Source organism: Haliaeetus albicilla, chromosome 2 (genome assembly GCF_947461875.1).
Source record: "Haliaeetus albicilla chromosome 2, bHalAlb1.1, whole genome shotgun sequence".
NCBI lineage: Eukaryota > Metazoa > Chordata > Aves > Accipitriformes > Accipitridae > Haliaeetus > Haliaeetus albicilla.
Window position 1 is genome coordinate 78850489 of NC_091484.1, and position 23012 is coordinate 78873500.

At 42.7% G+C, this 23012-nt stretch overlaps 1 protein-coding gene across 2 annotated transcripts in view; it reads left to right on the plus strand.

Annotated features, from left to right (window-relative positions):
• Positions 1-7032, plus strand: part of TMIE (transmembrane inner ear) — a 42230-nt gene extending 35198 nt beyond the window's left edge. For both annotated transcript variants that reach the window (XM_069778399.1, XM_069778398.1), the window contains one exon: positions 264-7032. In XM_069778399.1, the coding sequence (XP_069634500.1) occupies positions 264-586 (323 nt within the window). In that variant the 3' untranslated portion in view covers positions 587-7032. The remainder of the gene's footprint in view (positions 1-263) is intronic.
• The last annotated feature ends 15980 nt before the right edge of the window (positions 7033-23012 follow it).

Genomic DNA, 23012 nt, shown 5'->3' on the forward strand with positions numbered 1-23012 from the left:
AGGAGCTGTTTCCTCCAATAGATCCACAACTCAGCTCTTGAAATTACCAGTTCTGCTTTATCCCATTAGTCTATCTTCTCAAAACAAAGACACGAAAAGCTGCTAGTCAGTGAGCAAGCCAGCTGTACAGACAAAGCCCCAGCAGAAGTATTTTCCCTTTGTCCAAGATTTGCCAGCAGGGAGCAGGAGTTTTGCCCTCTTCCCGGCTAGTGTCAACCCAAGTTAACTGCTTTCCTGTTTTCTTTTTCCATCCTTGCATACAGCTCAGGCTGCAGAAGAAAAAAAAGAAGAAGTTCCCACTGTATCTGGAAAAGTGGACAAAACTCAGGGTAAAAAAGATGGATCCAAAGGCTCCAAGAAGAAGGATGGTGAAAAGGACCAGAAAGAAGGATCCAAGAAAGAAGGGAAGGATGGGGCCAAAAAGAAAGAAGGAGAAAAGGGAGAAAAGGGGGGAAAGGACACTACTGACAAGAAACAAGGTGGTGGGAAGAAAGGTGAAAAAGAAGGTGAAGCAGAAAAATCAGGAGGCACCAAAACTAATGGCAAGGCTGGCGGGAATGCCAAAGCCCCAGCGAAGAAGAAGTGACCTTGCTGAAAGCCTGCGCTGGCAGTCTTTCGGGGAGGGCACTGCCAAATTGCTGCGGGTAGAGCACTGGGAGCAGGTAGGACGTGCTGTCTCCATACCCTCAGGCTGTTGAGTGCCACTGGATATAGGGATTTACTACCTTTTGAAGACCAAGTCACTGGGGTTTTGTCCACCAGAGGAAAACCTGGCCATTTGGCTAGACAGTAACTTGTAAATAAAATGCACTGTGCAGAGCTACGTGATAGCAATGACTGGAACCAAACCGCAACCTGGAGTGAGAATCAGAACTTTGGATAAGCATGGAAATTCACAGAGAAGGTCTAAACTCATGGAAGGACATGATTCATTTAAAATTTGCTCTTCTTGACGACCTTAAGGAGCTTGATAAATATTTACTAGAACTCATCTCCTCCTAAAGAGTATTTGCATGTGGGGAATTTTAGGGATTAAGCAAATTCTGGATGCAAAACCCCAAAGAACCGAGTTTTCTAAGTCAGCTCATGTGGTTTCTGAGAGGTGGCTTGGACATATGGGAGAAAGCTTTCCTTCCTTCTCAGATGCCTCCTTCTCTAGACTGCTGAAGGAAATACAAAAGTTTGCACATGTCCCAGAAGATTTATCCACCTTTTTCTCTTTTCTGATCAAAGACACATAAATCAAGCTGTAGGAGGATGTGCACAGAATAAGAAAAGAGGACTGCATCTGTGCTGCTGTAGGCAGTAGCTGTCCTCAGTTCATTATCCCTTCAGGAAACGCAGCAGATAAGAAGAGCCCACAGGGACAAAGGGGATGTGAAGATGCTCAGCCTGTCGCAGCAGAAACTCAGGGTCTCAGGGGAGCAGGGCTGAATGCATTAATGGTTTTGCTCTCTCCCTGAGCAGTTTCGAAACCAGGGATTTTGCTACACTTTTAATGTGGCTGCTATTTCTCTCACCACCTGGAAAATTTTGAAAAGTAGTTTTATCAGGAGCAGCTTTTCTCCTAGTGTGTTTTGTAAATATCTCAGCAATTTATGCCTTAAGATTAACAGCCATGGGGTATTTAGCTAAAAAGCTAACGGGGGATAGTTTGCAAGCTATTGTAATGACTAAAGCTCTACCTATTGTCTCTGCTGGATACACCATCTCTGAGTGTAGATACTGGCATGGCTTTGTCTACTCCATGAAGCAAGGAGGGAGTTATCTCCAGTAGTTTATTCAGCTCGGGCCCCATGAGTTAGATTTATATCAATCCAACTGCTTTCTGTTGACCCTATGGTTTTAACACAGACAGAGAGCTGATCTATCACTGCAAAAACATTTCTCATTTGTCCCACCTTTCCTTTCCCCTCTGTCCTCTCCTACCCAACCCATCCTCGTAGAAAATGAACCCAGCAAAATTAAAAGCATGTGTTACTGAAGTCAGTCAGTTCATAAAAGGCCCCAAAAGCACCAGAGCTACTGAAGCGGAGGTGTAAGACTTGAGGGGAAAGGATGGGAAAGATGTTAACAGCCCCAGAAATATTTACTAAGAGCATGAACGGTGACAGCTCACAGCCTCCAGGTATGATCTGCTATGCTAGAGGAGTACGGAGAGAAGTCAGGGTCAGAAATTCTGCCCCTATACGCAGACAAGTGGTTGGAGCCCTAAATCTCCATCCACTGCAAAGATACCCAATGATGAGTGTGAAGATGTATGTTATAGCCATCTATGTTTAAGTCTGAATCTCAGTCCCACCCCTAATTTTTCAAAGGCTGAAGATGAGTGGGGATTGCAGCTTCCAGGCAGGAGCAGAGGACTTGTTTTCAATTCCCTTCTCAGCCTGAAAAGTCTCAGATAGCCAGGTTTATGGCTCAGGACAACCGTTGGGCTGTATGTAAGACCAGGAAAAGGAGTTTATCCACTTTTTCAGCTGGAACAAAAGGGAATACAAGAGTCATACAACCGGCTGGAGGGGAGGCAACCCTGCAGGAGCACAGGTCTGTAATCCAGACTGTGTGTGTATGTGTATGTGTAACCCCTGATGAGGTGTCCGTTCATATTAACACACCTTCACTTAGGGACCTGCAGAGACTCCTAGTGCCAGAGTTAATGAAAGCACATTGATTCCAACACACAGAAACATGACAGGTGTCCATCATTATATTTCAGTCACCTGCTTTCTTCTGTTCTCTTCCTGTTTAATTGATTTCTTCCATAAGGAGTCACAAAGAAAAAAAGGAAAAAGAATTTTAAAATTGCATTCAGGCCAGACTCTTTGCCTGTGTGCAGAGATGTCACTCCCTGGGACCTGCACCAGGTTTTATGGGCTCACTGTGGTTTTGGGGGGGGCTGAGTGGGTGCTTATATCTTATAAACTCCAGTTCACAGGTAAAGCAGCTGTAGGATGGGATCCAGCTGTGATTTAGGCAGGAAAGACTGCTTCCCTGTCCTGCAGCTGGAAACATGGTGTGGTGCTGTTAATCCTGCTATTAATGGTCTTTAGGGTGTGCAGAAAGAGGGTGCTGACTTAGTCTGTACCTGTTTGGTGAGAGGGAAGAGGAGCAGATCTATTCCTGATCCGAAAGCTTCAATGGAGAAAATCTGCCCCTTCATGTTGTCATTAAGCTCACTATCACAGAGTAAAATAGCTCTTTCCTCAAACCCCTCCTCCCAAATACAACCACCATCTCTCTCACACCAAAAAAAAAAAAGCAATTTTTGGGACTGCTGCATCGGGACTGCTGGAGCCTTTGCAATTCATTTTAATTAATTTCTGCCAAGATCAGACAGCAAATACATTCAAAGTCTTACATGTCAGCTCAGACTAGTTTGTGGTCGTGTCTTACTGAAAAAAAGATGTTGTATTAAAAAAAAAGTTTCTTCTCTGAGAAGGAGCCCCTCTGGTCACCTAAGGGGTATATCAACTTGTTTCTAAGTTGTCAGAGCGACAGTGTATGGGTGGAATGAAGGGAATACATTACTGGGGACTGCAAACTCTCAGGAAAACATCCTGCCTAACAAGACTTGTCATAATGCCTGAAGTGGGCATGGAGGGAAGTAAATCTACAGGCACAGTCCAAAACTGGTATGCATTTTCCCCTGGTTCTTATTACAGTGGTCAGGTGGAATCTGAAAGTCAGATCACGGTGGGTGTAAAATAGCAGTGCTGGAGTGGAGCACTCTGACCAACAACAGCCTGGGAGCTGCTGTTTACACCACCAGATGGAGAAATTGCATTGGAAAAATTACATCCACAGCTGCTGAAGCTTTGCAAAATGAATCATTAATGACAAGGTTGGAGATAACGCTGATTTCTCTGAAAACATAAGTGAGACGACAAATCCCAGAGGCCAAAAGCAGGATTTAAGACCCAAGGCTCAGACATCCAGGTAGTAATGACAGCAGCTCTGCCTTCATTAGATTAGCCTGATGGTGTGTGCATGGCAAGGGCGGTGTGGAGAAAAAAAAATACTGAGATACTACAGAGTCAGGATGAGGAAGGACTTGCAGGATCTCCTGCTCGACATATTCCATAGCTTTCCACTAGAGGGGACCTTGTTCTTTCTCTGCAATATGTGGAGACAGTTTTAAAAGTAGTTTGTGCTGGATATATTTTGTCTTATTTGTGGTGTTAAATCAAGCCTGGCATTGGTAACATCTCTTCTGCGGTCCAAAGAAGACTTTCATGGCATTGGTTTATCTCCCTGAGCCATCATATCTTCTTCCAGTATTGTTCTTCCACTCGTTAATAGAGGTAAGATTTCAGCTGACAGTAGCTTTGTACCCCAAGGACTTCATTGACATAAGAGACATCAAGAAAATAGTCATTGGCTTTGGTGGATAAAACTTAAGTCAGCCTAGCTAGGTGTCCCCAAGGGGTTTCAGTGAGGATCATAAGTCTGGAGGAGCAGGTCAATAGGAGGAGATGGGAAGCTGAAATTTTTTAATTTAATTCCTGGTTCATTTAGAAAAAAGGCCATGGAAAAGCTGTCTGCATTATTTTCCTTCTGCTCCCTTTTCCTCATTAGTTTTGCTTTCAGTGTTAATGGAAAGAAGTGAAAAACTAAGCATAGGTACTGTGCTGATCTGCCAGGAGATACTACACACAAGGTGCATCTATTGCTAGGAAATTTTGTGATACCTTTTCAGCACTAAATTGCAGCAATCTCCAAAGGATGAAATCATCTGGAGTAATTATAGCTGCCCCAGAGGCTCTCAAGGAAAAATATGGTCTTTTTTTTCCCTCTGTGTCTGTAATTTTCCCTCTGTTTCTGTAATTCCTTACACAGTGAGACTCTGAATAAGAACTGCTGCTTCTTATTGATTTCATAATACAGATCTTATTATTAGAAGTATCTTGGATCTACCTTCTGAAAGGAAACTCTCTATGCCCTGCTCCCTTTTGAGATGTAGCAAGGAAAAAATCTGGATCACCTTGAGCTGTCCCGATCACCTGGTGAGACCCATGGAGAACAAATAAGGTCTTCACTGGGACTGGGAAATTCCCCCTTCCCCCAGGTGACATGTGGAGTCCCAAACCTGAGGTAGAGCTGTTAAAACCATGGGTTTTTCCCTCCAGTGGTGAAAAAAGAAAAGGACCACCCCCAGATATTTCCAGGACTGGAGATGGAGCTTTTCTTCTGGAAGGTCAGGTTGGGCTTTATGTTACTGACATGGGTGGCCATTTTCAAAGAGAAAGGGTTTTGTAGGTTTAAAGAAAAGGCTCTTTTTTTCAGAAATAAAGAGGTGCAAAAGTTCTCCTTTCCTTCTTTTTCATTTCTTCTTTTTTGGGGGGGAGAAACTGGGGTCCTTTAAGCATGTTCCTGCAAATGCACCATCCAGCTAAACACTCTCATGCAGTATAACTCCAAAAGCCCTAAGGTATCTTAGAGAAGCATCAGACAATAACTGTGAGATAAGTCTGGCTCTCTACTGTTCCTAATTTCACATGGCATTTTGCATGGCACTCCCCTCATTTCTACACATAGACCCAAAAGACTTTTATGGTCCTAATCTTTTCTGGCTAAACAAAATGCATCTTCTTCGTTTGCTGAGTCCCTGATGTACTGAGTCCCTTCATCTGGACTCCTGCAGACTGAGAAGTGTCATGCAGGGTAACTGGGGCACAAAAGGCAATCTGCTTAATGTCAGAAGCAAAATATGGGACAATAGATGGGACCTGAGCACTGATCTTGTGAAACAGGGCTTTGTGCACATTTCCTTCTTAAGATGCTCCAGGGATTTGATCTAAAATAATAGTGGCGAAGCCTCCCTGAACTTCGCTATCTTCTCTTACCATAAAACTGCCTGTCAAAACAAAGTTATTTGCAGGGAGGTCATAGGACACAATAGAAATTCTCCTATTTAAGACACAATAGACATGCATGTTCACTTTCAAAATCTGCTGTTGAGAAACTAAAGAGGTGTTACAGTGCACTGGAGGAACTCATTTTGCTTTGAGGAGAGTGAAGGGAAAAAGGAAAACAAGGCATAAAGACTTCTGTAATTTGCCTTTCCTTGGGCTGTTACTCACAGCTCTCTTCACTCTGTGATTCTAGGGAAGAAAAAGTCTCCTTTTACCTCAAGACCGGGAGAGTCCTCCAGAAAATCTTCAGTCCCTACTTGACCTGTTCTTTCCTGGGCATTTTTGTGCTCCCATCCAGGACAAGAGGCTGGGCTGCAGGGACCTTTGGCTAGTCTAATGCTGAAGGGATATTGGATTTTGGTGGCCTTTGGACAGATAGCCTATTCTTATGATCCTCTGTAGTGTGTCTTGTTTGCTGCCTGGGGTCTGCAGCCGTTTGGGGCCATCACTTCCAAGAACTTTGATAGTTGGTCCTGCCTTGCTGTCTCTCAAAAACTGAGACCCATTGTCGTGGTCTCTACCTGATACCACTTCTAGCATTCAAAGACCTCTTGCCATCCCCTTGCTTGTGAAAAATCTGTCTGTGGCTGACCAAATGAGCTCTGGACTGTTTGTTCCTTGGTAAGAGGAGGGATGGCTTTGAAACAAAACTCCCTGCAGCAGCAAGCCAGCTCTGTGCTTTGCAGCGAGGGTCTGTCCCTTGCTGTTTGTCCCTCCTACATAATGTAGTGCTGCTTTCCCTCCGTCCCAGCCTCAAATGGCTCAGCTCTGAAACTCAGTCACATCTTTTTCTTTGCTCAAGAGATACAAAATCGCTTATGGGGGGCTTTCTCCATAGGCAATGCATTCAGAATACCAATTTAATGAGTTTATTTTATAGGCTTTCAAATATTCCCTGGCTCCATGCTATCACACAGTGGTGTATCTTACTGATGCCAATGCTTCCATATGGGGATTATGATTTTTTAAAATTCATTTTAAACATCCCTGGAGACTTTATTAAGACTTCCTGTAAGAGGACAGGGAGTCTAATACAGAGGGAAAGAAACAGGAACTTCGATTTTCACTGGAACAGGGCTTGACTTTATAAATGAAATGCACTCATGCTCTCCCCCACCCTGTCCCCATCCCGTTTCCCCCCTCCCCAGCCCATAAAACAGACCCTAGGATCAATGCCCCATGTGTATAGAAATAAAGACTAATCGTTTAATTTCTGTGGCTTTCTGTTTGATGAGTTGCTGAGCTGGGAGAGGGACAGAACTGCTGTGTAGGGTACAAGTCCCGTCCTGGCTGGAATGTGCCGTCGGGGGCGAGTTGTTGGGGACGGCAGATACATGGATGAGGGGGGGGACACACGCTCACTGAGGGTCACTTGTGTTGTGTGCTCCTGGTTATTAATGAAAGGGCTTAACACACATTTCCTCTTTTCATTTTCTGTCTTAGAGAGGTGGAAAGCTGGGCTGAGCTGACCCACTGGGTGGTGGCATGTGGGTGAGAAGGAGAGATACCAGGACCCTGATTTGGTCAGGTTTAGGTGTGATGTGATCAAGGAGGGGAAATAAAGCTTTTTCATTTGGCTAGACAGTCATATTTGCTTTTCATAGAATCATAGAATTGTTTAGGTTGGAAAAGACCCTTAAGATCGTCTAGTCCAAGCATTAACCTAACAGTGCCAAGGCCACCACTAAACCATGTCCCTAAGCACCACGTCTACAAGTCTTTTAAATTCCTCCAGGGATGGTGACTCAACCCCTTCCCTGGGCAGCCTGTTCCAATGCTTGATAACACTTTCAATGAAGAATTTTTTCCTAATATCCAATATAAACCTCCCCTGGCGTAACTTCAGGCCATTTCTCCTTATTCTATCACTTGCTACTTGGGAAAAGAGACCGACCCCCACCTCGCTACAACCTCCTTTCAGGTAGTTGTAGAATGTGATAAGGTCTTCCTCACAGGACTGGTTCCCCAGGACCCTTCACCAGCTGTGTTGCTCTTCTTTGGACATGCTTTAGCACCTCTATGTCTTTCTTGTAGTGAGGGGCCCAAACCTGAACACATTTGAGAGCATCCACCTCTAAATCTTACTTGGGATCCTAGCTGTCTCAGCCTGGCTCCTTCCTGAGATGTGTATAGTGGAGAAGGGGCACCAGGTGAGACAGAGCTGGGTAGGAGCAGGATAAAAAAGAACCTCCCACAGAGCTGGACAGCAATAGGAAAAAAGCTAGAAACTCAGAGCTAGACAATAGGGAAAAAGCTAGAAATTCTGAGCTAGAGGGAGCAGAGCTGCAGTTTCATCTTCAAAAGCAACAATGTGCACTAGGCCAGACAGCTGGGAAAGGGCAAAGAAGTCAGCTGGTCCATGGAAGGAGATAGTAAGCAGCCTGACATATATGGGGAAAAAATTTCCAGGGGAAAAAAAAAAAGACCCAGACATATGGTAATAGTAGAAGCATGGATGTACACATCCAACAGCTTGACTCTCACAGTCCAACTATTATGGCCGTAACATAATGAAGTGCAGTCCAATTTAGGATAGACACTTGTCAACTCTGGGCAGAAATCCTGTTCTCATTGCATTTAGAGGATACACCTATGCTGGTAAAGAAATGAACCAGCACCCGTTCCCTGGCCCAGAAGCCATCTGCCTCACCAGGGCGTGCATCCACATAGCTGAAATCTGAAATGCTCTTGTTGCATCCAAATTGCGCAGTTGGAAGGATTCCTGGCTTGTGATAATGCCTGAACAATACCCGGGAATTGTTTTGGAAAATATTAGTTAACCTGGGCCAAAACCATGCTAGAGACTGAGCTAAAAAATTAGAGCATAGGTGGTATTAGAACAATGTTTGGCCCACCGCCTGGTCTTGTTGAGTTGCTGGTGTAAAGGCAGTAAATGCTAATAGTTCCAGCAGCTACTGATGGAAGTTTTATACATGGGCTTGTCACTTCTTTTGTGGGCTCCTTAGGTATGTTGTTCCCTGATACTTTGGGACAAAACCTTTGCTTTTTGTACAGTGCTTTGCAAATCCACACCATTTCCCGCAGGGCAATGTAACATCAGACCTACCTTAGCTCTGTTAAGGCTTCCCACCACCTATCAGAGATACACCCATGCTACAAATGTCTGCCTGCCAAGCATAAATCAACTGCCATGCTTTCCTCTCCTCCCTTTCCTTCCTTCAGAGAAGCATCCTGGTCTTAATTCCCAATTTTCACTCATTTGTGTGTCCAAGAGCTGCCCAATAGGTAATTTCTGATGCCCATAAGATTGATCCTCACAAGCCAGTGATGCCATCCTGAGACAAACAACTGTAAAACAGAACCTCAAGATAAAGAAAAGCATTCAATTTAATTGAAAATTTCTATCCAGATTTTTTTCTAAACAGTTGGAAAAAAAAATTTTCTCAACAGCAATACTTTTTGGGCTTTTTCAGGGCAAATGGGAAGTTATTTCAATGGAATCATTTGTCCACATCTGATTGGAAAGAAACCTATTAGGAGATTCTGAGACCTCATGTCCTCTAGTTATTGTAAATAGTGTCTCATTAATTTCCTCAATTGCCACAGAATTGTCATGTACCAGCTTTGGAAATTAGAAAAATTGCCCATCTAAGGCATTTCTGGAGCTGCTCCTGTATTGAAAAGCTTTATTTACACTTTCAGAGCATTATTAGCTTTGTTATAGTGGAAAGAAAAAGCTGCTGAGACTTCTTACTTTGATGTAAAAGAGATGGTGGAGACAGTGGAGCTTGAATAAATTGCTGTGTTTCCCATCCCTGCACACAGATCTCAGCAGAGTTTTTGGGCACCAGCCCTAGGCATAATCCCCCAGGCAACAAAGCCAGAAAATTGCGGGGCATTCGGTGAAGATATGGGAAGGTAGCCTATAGTTTGGTTTAGCAGCATTCAAGGGGCATGGTGCAATGCACAAGGAAGATCTGCAGAAAGAGGACACTCGGAAACTGCTCTGCTGGGATATTTACCACGCCGCTGAGATGAGCCAGGTCCACTGCCTTCGTGTTGTAAAGACTGTGCGTTTCTAAGGTTTGGTGTTACACCTAACATTTGGGAGATCGTCAGAATGGTGCAGAAGGTGGGCCACATTTCACACTTCTCATTTCTGGAGGTATGAAACAGCAGGTTAGGTTATAAGCTGTTTCCAAGGGAGCTAAATGTAGGCTGCATAATTGAGAGAAAAAGAGGTAAATTTGCCAGAAATCATAATCAGGGGACTAGTGAATGGAGGACTTTGGACTGGCAGCACATCTGAGTTAACACCCACCTATCCCAGGTGGCCTTTATATACATTTCCAGGTTAATCTCATTAAACAGTGCTGCCTAGCAAAAAAGGTATATATAGTGACACCAGATTTTCCATGAGTATATGTTATTACATAATTCTAGCACATGTGAAACCTAGATATTAATTAAAGATGAAGCATTAGCTCAAGGACTGAATAGAACCCAAAGCTGAATGTGGTGGAATCATACTGGAATAAAAGGTGGCCTTTTCTCTCATTGGGGGGTTCAGACTTGACTTAAAAGTAGAGGAATAATGTCTGAGACAAGTGACCTGAGCATTTTAGTTGGTGAATGAGAGCTCCTGCATTCACCAAAGACAGTAGGTTCAACCACAGGTAACTAGACCGAACTTTCAGGTGAACTTCAGGTTTTCTTCAAGAAGCCACTGTCTCCCCACTCACTGTAAAAGACTCAGTGTGAATTTGTTGTCCAATACAAGCTGTAACTGATGCCCTACATTTCCCAAACAGCTTTTTTTTTTTTTTTTTTTCAATTAGGACCTTTGCAAGCATGAAAGTGATTTGAGGGACACATTCCTCATGGAAAATCCTCAAGGGGATGTAGTTTCCTGTCCACAAACAGGGGGTAAGTTAAAGTATCTGATCTGAGCCTTTCAGAAAGAAATCATTCTCCTCTGCAGACTTGAAAAAATCAACCAAGCACAAGAACTGGCAAGAATAAAGGAAATGTGACTTATGTAAGCACTGACCTGCTGTCTGCTGGGATTTTAACCATAAAACAAACTGTAAATTTACAATAGGATTTAGGCCTAATGACTTAGACGCCTAATGACTTAGACATCTAATGACTTAGACATTTAATGTGAACTTCTGAGGAAAAAAAAAAGAATGCTTGAAAATGACTCTGTTTTCATTTTAGACTAACATGTTCATTGTGTGGGGGATCAGAGGACCTTTTTAACTACACATGTATAAGAAAGCCACCTAGCCTGTATAATTTGAAAATTACCCACCAGTGGAAAAGAGACCTCCAAAACACAGTTCTGGCAAAACAGCCATATCACATCTGATCCAATAATACGGTCTAATTCTTTCAACAACTTCTTAGCTAGTTCGCCAAATCAGATTGTCCCACTGGCCAAAAAAATCTCAGAAGGCTGCCAAAACTTTTCAGACAAATCCCCCAAACTGAATATTTTATCCTGTTACGTACTGGAAAGAGGCAAAGAAGACTCCATTTCATGCTACTTACTGAGCATATACGCAACAGTTCAATCTGAGGTCTTTCAGAGCAGCATTTCAGTGGCGCAGGAAGCTAATGGCTAAGAGGGACTAAAGAAGATTTGGATAAAATTAAACCTCTATTTTAGTTGGTTCTTTTGCTTCAGTTCAACTTAAACACACTTTTCCAAACACTGTTTCAACATTCACACATTTGTGAATAGGAAAGGAGTGGCTGAACACAACTCCTTTGTTGTAAAAGAGTAGAAAATATGGAAAATTATAGGCAGTGGTTTAATGAATGCTGAAACACAGAAGAAATTACTGTGAATATCTGAGAAGGTTGGTACGTCCTACACTCCATTTGGAGTCAGTGGTGAAGGTCAAAGTGGTCCAGGCAGAGGTGAGGAGGAGCATCAGAGAAGCAGAAATAATGTCCTGCAAAGAAAAATGAAACAGAGTTTTTACTGTAGAGAATGCCAAGGAAAAGCCTGGACATAGTCTTCAAATACCTTTAAAGATCACTCAGTAGATTCAAAGAAGTATTGTGCTTTCCAGGTCCACTGCAGATGATACAAGTGAAAATGAACTCAATTATAGAAATAGGCATTTAGGGCAGGTAGTAGAACAGACTCCAAACAATGAGAGTAATGAAATATTGAAAATTCCCTCATTTAGGACTTTAAGAACAGGTTAGATGCAAATCATGTTTGGTTTAAGTGGAGCTGATTCAATACTGGGGCTGTGACATGGATCAACCTCTTGAGTAGAAAGGTGGTGGTTGTGTACACACGAGATGTGCCAGGTTTCCAGTTCAGCTCGAAGTCATGAGACTCACGTAGATCATTTAAAAAAATATGGTTTGGGTGATGCCTTTATTTCCTAGGACTTTCTGTTTTTAGAGATCCTTACTCCGTATTTCCAGGCCTTGTTCTGCCAATACAATGCAAATATGGTTTAAAAGTTGACTTGAAGTCTACCAGTCTTCTTATTTGTAGAGAAAAAGTGATCTGTCCTTCCAAAATTTAAGTAGTTTTTAAAAGATCTGAAGCACAGTAAGAACTAGGTAGTGCAATGGTTAGAGGGTTAGCTCAAATCTTGGGATCAAAACCCTGTTCTGTCACATGCTTCATGTTTGGCCTCAAATAATTCATTTCTCCTCTCCGTGCTGTGACCACTGGCTCTGTAGAGGGGAAAGAAAGAGCTCTTCCCTGTTTCATGAGGCTGTTGGTGAGGAACAATGCATTATAATGCAGGGATGCAGTCCTTTTGGCAAAGAGAGCAGATAAACCCTCTGAGATCTGGTTAAAACTAAAGGGGTGGTAACATTGATTCTGGCAACTGGGAATTTGTTTACACAGTGATTTCAGACAGCTTTCAGGCCAGCTTGGGAGCTAGGCAAAACTCAGCGTAGACAAGACTTCATTGTCCTTTCTTTCCTAAAAATAACTCGCATTCTCTTGCTTCCCAGAAGTAATTTTGCCTTTATAGCCATAAATATTGTGTTCTTGCTGAATCATTTCCCAACCCTCTTCATTGCCACCTGTTAGAGGCTGCTTTAGGATGACCCATGTTGCCAAAGCAAAGAGCTCAAAAAACACGAGTCAGAACTGAACACCCCACCAGCCTGGAGTATAAGCAAGAAGCATCTTCAAAAACATAAGTGTAAATGTACTTTTGCACATATATCCTGTGTACCCACTTCTTTGCATCTCTGTTTTGGACTCTCCCTGACAAGGGTAAGAGTCCTCCTTACATGGACCATCTTTACCCAGGGAGGGTAGCAGGACTGAAGGAGTCCTCAGTCCTTCAAAAGCTCCCATATAGGCTCCTTCAGGATCGCTGGTCCCTCCTTGTCTCTCCTTCACCCAACCCAGCTGCCTCATCACTCTACTCCCTCAACCACGGTGACTGCTCAAGCATGGTATCATCCTTGAGGTGGTTGCAGAATATCTGAGGACATAAGAGTCTTCAAAGCAAGCTCATGTAAGAGTCTTCAAAGCAGGCTTTTGGCATGGTTGTGTTGGCAGCAAGTAAGCTCTACAAGTTGTTCCTGTAGATTCCTGAAGGGCTGTATTTGTTCTGAGTGACAGACTTTGCCAAATAAGAAAAAAGAAACCCAATCAGCTAGCCAAGAAGCTCACCCTTACTGTATAGAAATGCTTTGTACTTCTAAAAGAATAAACCAAGAACTTCTCCCTCCTTCCAAACTGGTAATACCAAGGTTTTGTTTACATCTACACTAATAAGTTAAAGAATAACAAGGAACTTCCCCCATTGCAAGAATTCTGTCATCCATATAGTTAATTTTTTTTGTTCCTGGCCAATGCCAATTAACATCCTTCCAGCAAATACCTGGGCCTTTTTTGAGGTTTGCACAGGCCAGGGACTGTTCCTAATATGCAGTGCATGAAGATATCCTGTTTCAGGTTGTCATGACCTAAAAGTAGGAGTAGAAGAACTCAGCTGCAGGGTTGTAGGCTGTGCTGTGCCAGTTGGCCTCAGGACCACCGAAAAGACCCTGACTTGCTTTACTTGTGGATTCAGATGTATCCTTTAAGCTATATCCAGGGTCAGGTTCATACCAAGGAATGTGAATGGAGAACATGGAAGTCTCCTGTCTTGGCTCACTGTCCATGTTCCTTTTTGTTTTACAAGTGTAGATATGACCCATGAAACCATTGGAGCGCTTCCAAGGGACAAGCCAGATCCAATATTTATAGGCTGAGCATAATTTAGTGGTTCCCATTCTCTTAATATACGTTGAAGGTTTTATTTTATCACTGTCAGATTTTTGTTCTTCCAAATTAATCATTGATATTAGACGCACGCACAACATGGTGATAAATGTTTTACAAACATAAGACACATTATAGATGTCAGACGCTAAATTCTCTATCTTGGAAACAGATATTCTGAAGTCTACTAAACAACAGAGTCAGGGAGAAGGAGTTTTTTTGCATAACCTTGAAATTCAAAGACAAATGTAAAGCGGTAATACTCTAAAAGAGTTGAACAGGCACTGAATAAATCTCTCAAGACCTTTTAGGGAGACACTGCTTATTAAAACAGCATTGAAGGAAGCTGCCAACTGAATCAGGAAACCTTTGAAGATACCCTTTGCATGTATGCTTTGTGAAACTGTGACTCAAGGATAAAATGCTGACAAAATACAGTGTCACTTGTTAGAGAATTTAACCTCAAGTGGAGGCTGGCATCAAAGTGATTTAAAGCTGCTACCAACCCCAGTCCAGCTGCAGTGCTGTCTATTTACCTCTCCTATCTGCTTTTCACTCTTTTTCATCTCTTGTATTTTCAGGGGTGGAGGGGGTTTTGGTTGTTGTCATCAGTTTTAACATTTTTTCTCTTTTTCCTTTCAGCAGGATTTTGTAAAAGGTATTTGATATTTCTTATCTGGGAAAACATACACAGGTTTCTCAGATGCGGGCACACTGTGGAGAGAGGCTAATGGGAAAAAAGGCAAGTAGGAGAGATCAGAGAAGAGGACCAGGAAAGAGCAACTGTGTCCTAAGGTACCTCTGAGCCTCCCATATGATCTGCCAACATCATGGGGATGCCTTGAACACCTCAGAGCCTCTCAAGCAGCACTAAATGCTCAAGTGTAGCGAAATGAAAAGAGTCCTCAGTGTCGATTCTTGTTGTCACCCCAGCCCATACTGAAGCACCCACCTAACAGATATTTCAAAGACTATTTCTGGTTAAGGGTATAGATAGGTTCTGGAGTCCTAAATACTGAAGGATGTGGTATCTAATTGGTTTTGTGGCCCTTTCGAACAGCACAAAGATACAGTTTCTGCTCCAAGAACTGCAAATCATTTTCTGAGCATCCATGAGCAAGTCTCTGTTCAAGTCACCTTCCCAGCAAATAGAAAAAATGAAGCTAATTGTCTCTTACATCTACACAGTTCCTACAGAACAGGTCAAGGACAAACCAGGATCATAAGTGTGGAAAAGTATGTAGGGATTGAATGGGAAGAAAGAAAATTTACATCTTTGCATGTAGAAAGGAAGAACAAGAACAGGTCAAATCTATGCAACACCTCCTTAATGTCCAACTGTTTTCAGCTCTGGGACATTTAAATGTGTCTTTTTCCTTGTTTTTTTCCAGTCTTGTCTGGTACTCATGAGCTTTCAGCATCCATGATGCCCTTTGATAGTTATTACACAGGTTTGCTACTCACTAGTCAAGGACCTCTGTCTTCTGTTTATTTCAAAGTAATTCCTACAGGTTTCATTTCTTGTCCCTTACTTCTTATAACGGAGAAGGCAGTGAAAATAGATACCTTTTCAAGCTGCTCAGGGTTTTTTGGACCCTTCTCAGTTGTTTCCTTGTCAGACTGACTGGCAGTGTGAGTATATATTGCAGGCTTCGAGGTGGATTGGGTGTCAGCTGCTGGCATACAGGCACGCAGCTGAAAGACACCTTGTGCTCGTGGCTGATTTAAGAGCAATATGGTTATGAGTTCATGCACGATCTAGATCAGATGGAAACTTCTGAGTGATCTGACAGCACACGGACATTTTAATGACTGTAAAACCATGGCTCAGGCTACCTTGGTTGCTTTTGCCCCAGGCAGACCGGGAAGCAATTATGCTCCGCTGGTAGACTGCAAGGGTCGTCATGATATCTAGTGGCTGTGATGATGATGAGCAATTAGAAGCAGTACATACATACAGCCCCACACACGGTTAGCTGTCTGTAGCCATGCTAAAACTGACGTGGAGCTAGAAGGATTACTCTTTGCTAACTCACTACAGAGAACCTAAAGGTTTTAGAGTGAACTTTTAGGCTCACTGAAGATTCGTGGACTGAACTGGTGTAAGTCAGCTGAACTGTAATGAAGGCACATGCTTCTGGAGAAGCAGGCCTATCTTCTGTTCCTGCTTTAACAACTGATTGCTACAGCTGTTTCTTTAACCACCAGGGTACTACCTGTTCATAATATTTACCAGTTCACATCCTAGAGATGCCAGCGGTCACTGAGCCAATAAAATCTTGGTCAAGAGAACACCATGTAATAAGGGCTGGCCCCCTGCAGTGCTCTCTCTTTTAGATGTGAATCAGAAAATATTTGATGTAAAGAATGGTTTGAGGGCTGGGCTATCCATTTACTAAAATGGAGGAACTGCATCAGTATGGGTGAAAATGAATTTCACTCGGGGAACAAGACGGCAACTTGAGATAAGGAATAGGAAGCCTGGGAGCAAGAGAGAGCACAAATTGCTAAGCAAATAATCTAACTAGATAAGGAGAAAGGTGTTCTTTAGAGTGTGAGGTAAGGCCTCTATAAGATGTAAACAACACATTTTAAGGAGAATTTCAGCTTTTTTTTGGAATAACCTTAAATTTTGCCTGTATTTAAATCAATGTGATGGACATCTCTGGAAAACTATTGGTAAGGATAAGACTACCGAAACCACTGGCCAAATATCCCAGAGATTTCAAACAACTCAACCAGCATGAGACTATTAACCTGGTGCTGCTTTCAGCCTCCTTAGCTCTTTGCACCAGGAGTGCCAGCTATACAAATGCTTGGTTCTGAGTGAAGCTGGATCTTGTAATCGATTCCATTTTGAGAGAGAAGGAGAACCACTGACTGAGTCTCTGGTGTCTTCTAGGGTCTCTGGATTCCTGGTGCTGCGTAAACTGAGGCACAAGAACCGGAGTTCTGTAACTAAGTGCAGACATGTGAGTTGCCGATGTCTACAGCTGGTGAAGGCAGCCCAGGCTTCTTTCACAGCTTGCGAAAAGAAATAAATGCTCCTAAGGCACAGCTCCACCCATTCTAAGGTAGACACCAGATCAAACGAGTTGCTCCCTAAAAGGCTCTATTTCTTTCTACTGACTACAAAAGGACCCCAGGGTCACTGGACCAGAGGCGTATGGCTGCACTGTAGACATCTAAAGGCATCTGAGGTTTCTCTCTCCATGTGGTGTCCTACTGCAGAGCAGAGAAGGGTGGCAAGATCTGGCACTTGCAGCAGGAGTAATGCTGCAGAGCCCTGGGATGCTCATCTCTGTCTTACACACTTGGATAGCAACAGTACAGGGAATCCCAAAACTGTGGTCCCTGAAAGCTGTGAGGAAGAGCCAGGGGACATAGAATGGGTTCTTAAACCTGAGGGGTTGATGATAAAACACCCATTGCTAAAGGGTGATGATGTCAGAAAGAAAGAAAAACTGAAGAAAACCTCCAGCATCAAGTTGCCAGGGTGTCGGTTCCTACTTATCAATGGCGTGGTAATCCAAAGAAGCTTGCTGTCGAGAACTTGCCTCTCAAATTCCCTCTAAACCCCTGACCACCTGTTTAGAGAACATGGGACCTTCCCTGACCTAGAAATGGTTCAACAAGGGAATTAATGGACTTACAGACCTTCCTGTGTTCTTCTCTGGCTCTGCATTGCCCTGAAAAGAAAGCAACCTCAAAGAACCCAGAACTTGTGAGCACTTAATAAACTTTAAACACCACAAAAAGAATCACAATATTTGCTGTGGGGGATGACTTTGAACTCAAGCCTTTGAAGGATGATATAGGCTGGATTCTTTTGCAAGAAAACAAGTATTGCCTTTTCATTTAAGTGAAACACCAGGCTTTTATATCCAACCTTTAAACACTAAGTGACCCAGCTGTGTTCTTTAACGTCACCATTCTGCAACCTTAACAAAATGAAAATAGCCATGAATATCATCGATCTCTGGGCACAGATGCATTTCCACATCCTTCATTCCACATCCAAAAGCCTTTCACAGGCCAGAACAAAAAAAACTTTCACATGAAAGTCTAGCCATTCATCAGAAAATCGACTCGATAAAAATGGTGAAGTTCGAAATTCTCTCCCCCTCTCTGGTTTCGCTCAATGGCTTCCAGATTGCATCCATTTGATTTACAAAATGAAAGATGTGCTCCTTCCTCCCCTAATTACCAGGGACACAAATACAGTTTTGGATGAAAACTTTTCATGTGTGCCTCTTAAGTCCTCCCCAAAAGTTCTGCCATTGGAATTTGGCCAACCATTTTGTTGATGATGCATGAGCTGGAACCGAATGGAGATGATTTTTCCATTAACGGCTTTGGCTCTGCAGAACCAACAGGAGTAAAATATTAGTTTTGCTTGCTAAAGAATCCACTATGACTCAAAGACACAATGAAACAGATCTTTGGGGAAAGAGGCTTATGTTCCTAGAGAATCACTTTCCTAACTATAACCATACCAGTCCTCAAAGCTGTATACACAAATCTTACATATCTTATTACAGACAGTCAAGAGTCCAAAGGTTCAGACCTCCAAAAGGCCTTGAAAGACTTGGAGCAAGCAGCTGAGTATTCTGTCAACAAGATTTGTTTTGTTTTGTTTTCTTTACATAAATTGTTGATCTTGACTAAAATACAGCTTTAAAAAAAATTAAAACCAAACAGCGTTGCTACAGTGTTTGAATTTTTTTAAGTCCTTGACTCCATTAAGAGAGTGGAAGGACAGAAGACTGTCCTTCTGTTTCTCTGTTGGAAAACAAAACATATTCTGAGTGTGTGTTAGCCAGCGTGGTTAGAGGTATGGACCAGTGAGGACCTAGGTGAGGCTGGAGGTTTAGGGAACCGGAGGCTACTCAGACCGGAGGAATAATTCTCTAGTTACTGTCTATCGCCTTATGCAAAAAGGCTGCTGTATTGGGTGGTGCTTAACAGAGAGGCTACCACCACCTCCTTATGCCTGCTTTGGTGTATTTCTACCTGGGTTTAAAAGGAATTAAAAGTAAGACTAAGATTCTGTATGAAGTTACACAGTAAGGAGGACATTCATATTGCCTGGACATGGAGACCTGCAGTGGAGAAGGTGGTGATACAAGAGGTCCTTTCCTGATCTGGAGGAAGCAGCTTGCCCCTTGTTCTTCCTCCTGTGCTCATGAAAGCTCAATCCCATCACAGATCCATCAGGTAATTAGGAAAAGACGGGAAAGATGTCTGTACATGATTATTCTCTTTCAAGGTCCTTTGTGGCAAGCTTGGCTGAAACATGATTTCCTCTCCCAGGGGTGGCATGGGGAATGGTCTCACCCCGTACTCAAAACCTGGTTTGTGATCACTGCATGTCTGGTTTCGTCCCCTTCACTGGCAGGTGAGTCATGCTGTTCCAGAAGGACCAGACTGCAACAGACTGGTGTTTAGCCACTTGGTGTTTCTAAGTGCATCAGTGGAGTACGTTACTGTAGAGACACATCTGATGTTAATAGTTGCAGCGTCCAAAGGTATTTCAAGAAGTTATCTGAGACATCACTTATTTCATATATGACTACAATGACAGAGAGCTGTGCCCCCCATTCTGACACCACCCGCTTATTTTTCATTTTAAAAAAGGCGTATTGCAGCTGATAAAAATTATGTTTTGAAAACCATTTAAAAAGGTTTAAGCATCCAGCAATGTTTGGCTGAAGAGCAGCAATGACACTTATTCAGTGAGTTTTGCAGAACTAATCCAAACAATTTGCTTTTATCTGTGTGCATGCGTGTGCGCACGCTTTGGCCTTTGGGTCTAGTCCAGACTCATTCATCACACAATAACTTCACGTAGCAAATAAAAATAAGAATTTGTACCGCAGCAACATCTAGGGGCCTCCAACAGGATCTGGGCCTCACGATGCTGTGTTGCGTAAACATTTACTAGCAACTGGATTCTTCCTTGAATAACTACAAATCTAAATAGGATGGTAAAAATAATAAATAAATAGGCAGATAGGAAACACCTTCCTTTTCAAATGCCCATCTGTAGGGATTGGGTCTGTGCTCAGAGATGTGTGGTGGACAGGGCAGAGAAATCCCACCCCTGCTTTCCACCCTGATGGCCTTGCTGTTGGCTATGTTGGAAATGCCCAAACGTTTTTGAAAGAGCTGAATTTAAGACCTGCGTTGGGCTGCATTAACATGCTCCTCCTTAAAAGCTGTGACTATGGACCTGGAGCAGTCTTGAGGGTTTACAAAGTGGATGTGTGACAGGGCTGGTCTTAAGAATGGGCTCTCATTTGGGTTTCACTGACAGTATACACATGCCTAGTGCAACAGTTTGGTACTGTCCAACAGCTGGCTTGGCTATAAGAATATCTGAGGCATTATAGCTTTATCAGTCATTGACATTTTTCACTTGGAATCCTGAAAAAGCTCAAGGGTAAAAGCACTGTTGCAAGTAATATGGACATTACTCCCACACAGAATCTGGTGGTTGGAAATACACCTGAGTTTTATCCCAAAATTTTCCATTAACTGCACAGTGTACACACAAGGAAAGATTTTACAGTGGGATGGGGAAAAAAAAAGGTTTATCCAAGCAGCTTATATAAAGTTGGTGGATGGGATATTTAGGGCAGGTCACATTTCAGTCAAAGAATTTGTGAATTTGCCTTGATTGCCATAGGAAAAAAAAACCAAACCAGAAAAACCCCACCCAGCAGTATGGTTCTCTCTTTCTCTGTTAATTGTAGAGAAAACTGCAGGAATCACAGTTTAAACAAGATACCTAATTCTTAGATAGCTACAGTAACGTGAAATAACCCTGATTTGTTACTCAGTACTTACAGAACTTTTTCATGACCTCTGTATTTAGGACATTTAGGACTGAGGACAAGGACAAGAAGCTCTTTAGTCCCAGAGCTTAGATTAAATAAGAAGCTGGCCATGTTTACTCCTACCCTGAATATGTAAGGTTGTTATAGTTAAGTGAGAAAATCTGGAAGTGGGTCCTGAGAGTCATGCTTTGTGTTTTAGCTGGTCAATAGTTTGTGTCTACATTGGTGAGTTAGGCTGGGGAACAAGCTTTCAGTCCTGCTCCTCCTGATGGTCTTCTTCATTGGCTTTTATCTGGATCAAGTCAACATGTTGACCAAACCCAGATTTAGAGGGTGATGGAGATAATTTCATAGCTAAATCTACAAGACATGTGGGCCGAACTGGCTTACTAGCTTGAGACACATGGAGAATTTAGGGCTGAGCAGCTACTGGTAGTCATACTGAACTAGTAAGAGCCCGGCACAAGACATGTGGAGGGTGGATGATGCCTTCGCTATCTTATACAGAGTTCACTCTCAGTTTCTTGTGAAACAGTTTCTGCAGTTTATTGTTAGAGGTGGGACACCAGAGTCATTTGGACTGTAAGTCTAATGCAGCCCTCTGGGTCCTATATCCAGACTCTCTTCCCATTTTGCATGGGGAATGTGAGCTAGCAGCCCTTGCACCGCAGAAACTGTGGCGTTCCAGAGGAAATCAGGGGGAAGTGTGTGTGCATTTATTTTCAGTAGAGATGGTGACCCAAAGGCAAGTGTACTTGGAACTACTCTCTTCACTCAATCTCTCTTGGGCTTCAAGTCTCTTTTCAGAGCCCCAGCTGAACTGGAAAGCTGTTAATGATACCTCTTCGGTTCATGCTTGCAGACCTGTCTCCATCATCATCATTCCCAGACCTTAGCTTTATTATTCATGTAGCGCATTTTAGTTAGTAAATTCCTTAGTCTTTAATGCATTTGCTTCAGTGCCAGCTAACCCCATGGACACTTACCCACCAGCAAGAGTCATGTAGTAGGAAGTTCACTTTACTTATTTTAATGACCCTTTTTCTGAATTAATACATCTTTTGGACATATGAACCCTGACAGCACTGTTAATACAAGATTGTGAGCTGAAGTATGCTCTGTGTAATGCTACTTATTTCAGTCAAATTGCTTTTGAGTTTCCTTTCTCTCATTAAATCAGAACATTTTACAGGGCAAGGAATTTTTAAAATTTTTTATTTTTAAATAGACTGAGGCACAGAGGTTAAGTGATCTTGGAGTTTGTATTGAGTTCTCTGTAAATCAGCTCAGTGCTCAAGGAGATAATAAATATTAGCAGTGACTATAAAAACATTGAACCGAAGAGAAGGTGACAGAAATGTCTCTGTGTTAGAAGACAAAAACATCACATAGCTAAATAGTGCACCCGCATCTTGAATGCTTCTGGCAATTTCGGTTCTCTTCCCCTCCCGCCAGGAAAGGACACACCGGGATCAGAAGAGGTTCAGAGAAGGGTGACAGAGACAATCAAATGGCCACATCAGAAGAGAGGCCCCCTGCTCTTCAGCTTGTTAAATAGTTCAATAGGTCTGTAAATTCCTGACGGGTGATGAAGTGGGAGAAAGCGAACAGGAACCTCTACCAATTAAATGGAGCACTCAGAGAATTTTTGGAGTAACACACTTCAAAAACAAATGAGAGGAAGCCTTTTTCTGCCAAGCTCATATCCTGTAACTCATTGTCACAGGAAGCTCTGGAGTCCAAATATATAGATAGGCTCGTAAAATAAAGACAAAAGCGTGGAGGATCCATCTTGTGGGATTATGAAATTCAAGGGTCTGGATTCAACTTCCAGCTCAGGAAGCTTCTGAGCTGTGCAGTGTCAGATCTTGGGAAGTTATTCCAGACACAAGATCAGTCTCTACGTTCCATGTTTCTTCCAATCTTTTGCTACACATTGCCTTTTAGGACAGGCTATACAGATTTTTGGCTTGGCTAAGCATAACCACCAATAGGAAATGTAGAAACAGACTTGTTCTCATAACCAACAGTTCTATTTTT